This window comes from Heloderma suspectum, chromosome 16 (genome assembly GCF_057233095.1).
Source record: "Heloderma suspectum isolate Gila_16-S chromosome 16, 16-S_ref, whole genome shotgun sequence".
NCBI classification, from domain to species: domain Eukaryota; kingdom Metazoa; phylum Chordata; class Lepidosauria; order Squamata; family Helodermatidae; genus Heloderma; species Heloderma suspectum.
Genome location: NC_139473.1, coordinates 1796888 through 1804572, shown reverse-complemented (window position 1 = coordinate 1804572; position 7685 = coordinate 1796888). Strand labels below are relative to the sequence as shown.

Sequence of the window (7685 nt, the reverse complement as noted above, 5' to 3'; positions counted from 1 at the left end):
CGACCCTGACAGAACCTCTGTGGTTCGAGCCCGTTGGACACAGCCCAGCCTCCCATGTCCAAGTCTGCCTCTCCGGCTGGCAGGGGAGAGAAAACCTTGACGAGGATTCAGTAGAAACACTATTTATTCCCTCTTTGCTGTTATAAGTGGGCAGCGGGAAAGGGGGTGGGGGGATGTAGTACTTGGTATTCCAGCCACCGCAACCGCGAGAGACGCTCTCAGTACTTCACGGCGTGCTCACAAAAGCTGCTGTTGCTGGGGGTTCAGCTTTGCAGCCTTTCTTTTCCTTCTTCTTCCTTTAAAGTGATACAACTGAATAAATATTGTCTTGGAGAGTGCCAGAGAAACTGAGCTGATGGCAAAGGCTACAGCTGCTTCCAGCCAGAAGGCCCTGGCATGCCGGAGGGGCTCACGCAGCACAGCCCTTTATGCATACGACACAGCCACTGAGCAAGGAGTAGTGAGTGAGAGAGAGAGAGAGAGAGAGAGAGACAGACAGACAGACAGAAAGACAGACACGTGGACAGACAGAAAGACACTCTGGCCCCGTTGCTGGCAGAATCCTTTCCCGTCACTCTTTCCCTCAAATTCCATTTTGGGGCAGTGAGAAGGCCAGGCAGCAGCCAGAATTCAGGGCGATCGGGAAGAGAGCATCGCTCTTGAGGGGAGGTTGGTCAGCCAACACCCAGAGCGAGAGAGAAGCACCGCGCAGCACACGCACGGCTGCCTGTCTGAATGCTGCCACCCCGCCAGCAGCAGCAAAGGCTGCTGCTGCCGCCAGAACATACAGGGCCTCGAATCTCCAGGCCGTGTGGCAGGCGCAGCCCAGCGTCCCCGCGCGCCTTTTCGCTCAACGTAAAGGAAACAAAAACCAAACGTGGCACAACAGGGCGCAGGAAAGAGCTGGTGCCCTCCCCGTCCTGCGGGAGGCGAGGCGGGCGGGCGGGCAGGACTACCGATCCATCTCGTCCAGCAGCGGCGTGGCGTCCCCAGCAACAGACATGGGGGTGCTCTCGATCATGGGGCTGGGCGAAGGGCGAGGCGTCAGCCGCTGCTTCTGCTTCCGGCGCTCAGCCTCCTTCTCCTGGAGCCACTGCTCGGCCATCTTGCCCCAGTCGATGGCTGTGTGGGAGCTGGAGCTGGACCTGGAGGGAGGGAAAAGGCCGGGAGTTTCATGCTGCCCCCCCCCCCCGACAGGCACACAACCCTCCTTCCTGGTGAGGGTGGAAACAAATCCTTGCCCCCACTGCCGTTCTCCCCCTCCCCACGGGCCCGGGGACTCACTTTGGCTGCTGCCTCTGTCCGGAACTGGAGGAAGGCTGCGACTGGGGCTGCGACTGGGTGGACTGGGGTGTGGCGCTGGCCTGAAGTTGGTGGTACTGGGGCGTTGTGATGGGCTGGCTGGGGGTGGTGTAGGAGTAGCTGGGGGTCAGTAATGGGGTGGCCACCGGCTGCTGGGCGGGAGTTGTGAAGACCTGCAATTAGAGAGGGGTGGGAGGAAGACGGCATCGCAGGTCAGGTGTGGAAGCCTTTGGGGAGTCCAAAAAGGGGTGGGTACAGCCGGAACAGGCAGTGTGCAGCACCGCGATTCTGCAGAAGCAGGAACCCGGCGGACGGTGGGCAGGAAGTCTCATCTCCCCTGAGTGGCAGCACTTCTCCAGGGGTTCAGACTGGGGCAGGGGTTGCCCAGCCCTGCCAGGCTCTGCTGCTGGGCCGCAGTCCTCCCCTGGGCATCGTCCACCAGGCACCACTTGGCACTTATTGGGTGTGAGGATTCAGAACAGAGGCCGCCGCTTTACACCAAGGTGGCTGGGGGGAGACGGGGCCCCTCCCGCCACTCCCGGGCGCAGCCCGCGGGGCGATTAGCGACTCGGCCTTCACACTTTGTTTCCCTTGTCCCTCACGTAGGAAGCTGGCTTGCCTGTCAGCTCAGCAGATTCTTCCATGGCTAAGTCCTCACACTGGCAGCTTAGCTGTGCCCACACACCCCGGAACACATTCCTGGGGGGGGGGGGGAACAGACCTGTCGGCCTCCTGCCGGCCGCCCTTTCATCTACTCTTATCAAGCCGGTCGCTTGCAAGCATTCAAGGAACAAAAAAGTGGAAGGAATGGTCTGGACAGATGGAAACTGGCTGGGACAAGGAGGAAGGAAGGAGATGCAGAGAACAAGAGGGCCTGCCTCCCGGGGGGCGGGGGGTGAGGCCTTTGGCTTTAAGCCGAAGGAGGCTTTAAGAAGCAAAGGCAGAGAGATGTTTACATGGCTCAGGCGGTGACAGCATCATGTGCTCGCTTCAACCAGTCTTCCCCAATCTGGTGCTCTCCAGGTGTGTTCGCCAGCAATTGCCAGCATTCCAGATGCTGGGAGATGTAGTCCAACACATCTGTAGAGCACCAAGTTGGGGAGGGCTGACTTGAAGACCGTTGTCTGGGCCGTTTTGCTCCAGGCAATGAGACAAACAGCTAAGGACTCGAGCCACAGGGGAGGCCACGAAGGCAAGACTGTGGGCAACCCAGCGTCCAGGCCTGGGCCAAGGCACTTTCTTGCATGCTGGCCTGTTGTCCTACAGCAACAAAGGCCAGGCCAGGCCGGTGGGTGGGGATGCCACCCAAGTGTCGACACAGCAGGCCCACTCAGTGATCCTGGGGGCTGGGGGATCTGCAAGTAATTCCCTTGCTCCCTCTGCATCCACCTACGTGGTAAGCACTGCTGCCCCCGCCGCTGCCCCCATAGCCATACTGGCTGGAAGCCCACTGCGCAGGGGTGGCGTTGGCATTCTGCCCCTGTCCTGTCACTGCAGCGATGGCGCTGAACATCTGCGAGGTCATGTTCTGTGGCAGGGCGTTGACAGCTCGGGTGAGGTCTGGAAGCAGAAGGGCAGGGGAGCTGGTTAGCACACGTGCGAGGACCTGACCCGGGAGGGGAAACGGAGTGCACGCGCGTGAGACTCACCTGCCAGGTTGATGTTTGCGGGTGTTGCGTTGATAGAAGCGGGAGTCCTGGTCCTGCTGCTGCTGCTGGGAGTGACCCCTGGGGAGGGGAAAGGGGGAGAGGACAGAACAATGAGCCACCGGGACAGAGGCTGCTCAGAAAAACTAACTAGCATTAGGTGACACATACACACGCTCTGGGTGAAATATCCATCAGAGAGAGAGACAGACAGGCAAGGCCGCCAACATATTTGTGCCAGTCATTTCTGACAGAGGGAGGATTTATGCTATGTTTTTCACTTTGCTTTGTCCTTCAACTGCTCCTTCTCCCTCAAAATGTCACCAATCTTCCTGAAATTTTGGGTATGGAAAATGAGCAATTCTTTTCTGGCACCTACACATTTCAGAAAGATCAACCCTTTTCCGCTCTATAAAGGTCAGAACAACCGCCTCCCCCTTCACAGAGCGGGACGTTCAGCTGGCAGGCTGCCCCCAACACAGGTGCCGCTAGTGTGGCGCCTACAAAGAGAGACCCCAAGCGCACTGGAGGAGTAAAGAGATGGGCGGCTCCAGGCCTGAGGCTTAGGGGCTAAGGCAGGGGTGGGGGACGTATGGCCCTCCAGATGTGTTGGACTGCAACTCCCATCACCCCCAGCCAGCACGGAGCTGCAACCCAACACTTCTGGAGGGCCACCAGAGTGGGAAGGCGGAGTCAGAGAGTACCTGCCTAGGACCAGGAAGACTGGCGCTCAAGTCCCCATTTGGCCGTGAAGCCCGCTTCCCCCTCCTCTCGCAACCTAACCTGCCTCGTAGGGTCGTTAGGGAGGTAAAAAGTGGGACAACCCACATCCTTGCATGCCACCCTGAATGTGCTGGACGCAAATGTGAGGAATGACCTTCTGCATTTAGAAGGACAAAAGCAGGGGTGCTACGGGCAGGTAACCGAAGCGCCCCCCCCCCTTCCGGACATCTCGGTCAGGCCCTGCTCCAGCTTCTGAGACTAGCACTGCCAATGTGCTCTCACGGGTATCCCGGGGACCTTGAGATCTGGGCCCCAGCTCTGCATTCCAGGCGGAGAACCTGCTGTGCGCTTCCCCGCGGAGGCAGGAGAAAGGCTGGCTTTGGACGGAGGCGGGAGGTGCCTCCGGACCCAGCCCCCTGGCCAAGCCCTTCCAGGAAGGAGCAGGAGAGCAGCCCAACACCTGGAACACCGGATGGCAGCAAGACGGGGGAAGGAAGGAGGAGCTCCGTCTTCCCGGAACGCCAAATTCCACGCTTGCGCTGGGCACCTTTCCTGCACTCCCGTGGAGTGCACACGGAGCGCCCCCTTGTCCCCAGTCGGCGAAGGCCCAGGGACGCACCTGGCACCGGGTCCTGGTAGTGATCCTTAAACCACCGGAAAAGCCCGTTGACGGAGGGGAAGATATGGCTGCGGTACCGGAAGCCTTCGGGCGTCGCTGTCACGTACTCAATCCTGCGGGGAAAGTACAACCTGCCTGACGCCCTTGCCCATGTGAAGCTGCCCGCTCAGCTGGGGGTTGAGGTCCAGCCCAACTAGAGGGAACCAGGCTGGGGAAGGCTGGCTCAGATGGGAGGCTTTAGGTGAGGGTGAGTGTGAGAGCCTGTGTGTAAACAGAGATCCTGTCAAGGGTGCGCTCCAGATGTTTGAATAGTTGTAAGCACAGAACTGGCAAGAGCTCCTGAAGCTGAGCTGCACGTTCCATCTCTGTGCTTTGCAGCCTGACTGTTCTGCCATTAAAATAAGCCCTCTGCGCTTTTGACCCTTTCTCCCCCGGACTCAGCTTTGCCAATGGTGTTCTTGACCACCAGGTGTGGTTCTGCGGAGGGATCGGAACTCAGCAGCTCAGCCCCCTCCTGCCTGGCATGCAGAAGGGCCCCAAGGTGAGTCTCTGGCATGTCTCTGTGACAAAAACTATCCGTTGACCTTGGACACCCTGGAGAGTCTGGGCTGGGATGAGGCTGCTTCCTATGTGAGGGACTGGCCTGCCATGAGAATCTGTGGGGAGGAGGAGACGAAGCTCCAAAGGAAAGAGCAACCCTATCACCCCGGTCCCCGTGGGGCACGCCCACCTTGGCTTGCCTCGCGGCTGGTAGCCCAGCAGGAATTTGCCGGGAAGCTCTTTGCAGGCGCAGATGAAGTACGGGATGAAGGTGGGTTTCTCCTTCTTGGTTTTGATGAGCAGCTCCTCCAGTTTCTAGGACAGAGAGGAACAGAGATGTTACGGCCAACGCTGCTCCCTCTCATGTGGGTGGGCACAAGGAGCTCACCCTGGAAGTCTCCTCTCCCTCTGAGCTACTCTCCCCGCAGCGGCGGACTGCAGGCTGAAGCCAGCCCCAGGCTTCTGCCCTTGTGCTGAAGCAGGAAGGCCAAGGCCTTGAGCCCTCAGGAGGTTCCGCTCCCCTGTCTCCTCTGACACCCCGGGCTTTGGCCAAGTGCCTGCGTCTTTGCCTCAAAGCGTCCTCTCTTCTCTCTTCTAGGTGTAGCGCCTTCCATTCGAAAGGTGCTCACACTGGGGAGGTTTGTTAAGCGGCGGGCTCAGGACGCGTGCAAAACTTGGGCCTAATTGCCACGTGCATGGTAAACGCCTGGTTTGCTTCGACTTGCAGGCGCTGTCATACAACAACGAAAGAGTTACGGAAACGAACAAGCTCATCGCCTTCTAGGCCAGGTCCCTTTGACCTTTTCAGACCTGTGACCGAAACGAGCATTTGGGGACTCGCTTCTTAATGCTCCACCATATATTCACAGGGCAGCTGCGCTGGCGCTGTGATCCACCATTGTTGAGGCGGCAACGTAATAGCGGGCCCCAGCCTACCACGGACCCTCCCCCCTCTGGCTGCAGAATCGTAGCCACAGGTCCAAGCACCCACACCGCCCTCCGCCCACCTTCTCCATTCCTTGGACCCACCTCGGAGGAACATGCCAGACTGCCAGTCCCTGCCCCACACATGCCTTATTTGAAGGCATCCCCCGCCTTCCACACCGAGGGGCCCGAGGTGGCTAACGGCGCGGAACATGCAATTCTAACAGAAGTACAGCCATTCAGATGTAGAACGAACAAGGGAAGCACAGGAGTGGATTAAAAAGAGCAGCCAGCTAAAGGACACACAGTGATCCACACCAGGCGCTCAGAGTCGGCGCAAGAGGCGGAGGCTCCCCGACTCCTCCAGGCGCAGCGCCAATCTGCCCAAATGCGTGGAAGAGAATGGGGAGGGGGACAGACGCAGCCAGCTGGCCCCGCCCCGGCCTCGCGCTCCCACACTCACCTTCCTGTCTCCCCCGTTGCAATCCTGGTAGTATTTGTGGCTGAGCAAATCTCTCGCGAAGGACGCCATCGGCTGGACGTAGCGGGCGACTATCTCGTCCAGGTCCTCAAACTCCTTCGAAGGAAAAAGGGGAGCGGTTACGGGATGGGGGGAGGACACAGGCAGGCCCCCTGATCCCGCACCGCCTTTCCTGGCAGCCAGACTCACCTCGGTGTTGATCCAGAGGGTGGCTCCCAGGCTGAAGGCATTCTCCTTGCCCTCTTCGCGCACGTCCACATGCTGGTAGATGCTGTCGGACACTTTCCAGGTGACGGTCAGGTGGTTCTCCCCTTTGCTGCTGGGCCGGATGATGACGTCCCCTTGGTCCATGGTCTCCATCATCTTCTCGGCCTGCTTGAAGTTGATGTTGTGGAAGGACGGGTGGGCGATCACACGCTTGATGTAGGCTGCGGGAAGAGGCAAGGAGGCCATCACACCTCCACCGGCCACACTTACATACACCCCTCCCTCCTTTCCCCGAGATGGAAGGCTGGGCACTGAGCACCAACGCCATGGGCTCACTGGTGCGCTGCTGTTTCCGCTTCATCTCCTCCTCATGCTTGTGGTCAGCGGCCTCGGCATCGAAGTCGTAGTAGGTGTCCTTGGGCAATTTCCACTCGTTGCTCTTGTCCATCAAGTCCGATGTCCGGCAGGTCAAGTCTGCGCTGAACTTCTCAATGTCAATCTTCATGATTCTGCAGTGGACGGTCATTCCCACCTGGGAGGGAGGGAGGGAGGGACAGTCAGCAGAAACAATGCCCCCCCCCCCACACACACAGCCCACCCAGGCACCTTCCAGATCTTTTGGACTCCAGCTCCCATCAGCCTCAGCCAGCAGGGCCAATGCTCATGAATGCTGGGAGTTATAGTTATAAGAACTTAAGAACAGCTGTGCTGGATCAGACTGAGGGTCCATCTAGTCCAGCACTCTGTTCGCACAGTGGCCAACCAGCTAACGGTACGCCCAGAAGCAGGACACGAGTGCAACAGCTGCACCCTCCTGCCCATCTTCCCCAGCAACTGGTGCACACAGGCACACTGCCTCTGATCCTGGAGAAAGGAAACCATCAGGACTAGCAACCACTGACAGCCTTCTCCTCCTCTAGGAATTTGTCCAATCCCCTTTTCAAGCCACCTAAGTCGGTGGCCATCACTACGCCTTGTGATAGCGAATTCAGCTGTGTGTAGTCCAAAACATCTGGAGGGCACCTGGTTGGAGAAAGCTGATCTGGACTCCAATGACATTGGGTCAATGTGGCTGGAACAGCCACGGCTGCAGCTAAGGCCTGGGGAGTGGATGACTCCTATAATTTCTTCATGCCTGCCGCTGGAAAGAGACAGGAGCTGCAGACCATCCAGCTGCCTGGGTGAGGAGATGCCTCCCCCCAGCCCCCTGAAAAAACACCTATGTACTAGGTTTTGCTTACTC

General features: G+C 58.9%; 1 protein-coding gene across 1 annotated transcript in view; it reads right to left on the bottom strand.

Moving 5' to 3' along the window:
- Positions 1-106: 106 nt before the first annotated feature.
- The window catches only part of SUPT6H (SPT6 homolog, histone chaperone and transcription elongation factor), a 41568-nt gene continuing 33989 nt past the window's right edge, over positions 107-7685 (bottom strand). The window contains exons 29-37 of the mRNA XM_084823284.1: positions 6779-6974; positions 6425-6663; positions 6218-6331; positions 5021-5145; positions 4291-4403; positions 2952-3029; positions 2696-2862; positions 1285-1475; positions 107-1145 (exon numbers count right to left, since the gene is read on the bottom strand). Coding sequence (XP_084679410.1) covers positions 953-1145; positions 1285-1475; positions 2696-2862; positions 2952-3029; positions 4291-4403; positions 5021-5145; positions 6218-6331; positions 6425-6663; positions 6779-6974 — 1416 coding nt within the window. The 3' untranslated portion in view covers positions 107-952. The remainder of the gene's footprint in view (positions 1146-1284; positions 1476-2695; positions 2863-2951; positions 3030-4290; positions 4404-5020; positions 5146-6217; positions 6332-6424; positions 6664-6778; positions 6975-7685) is intronic.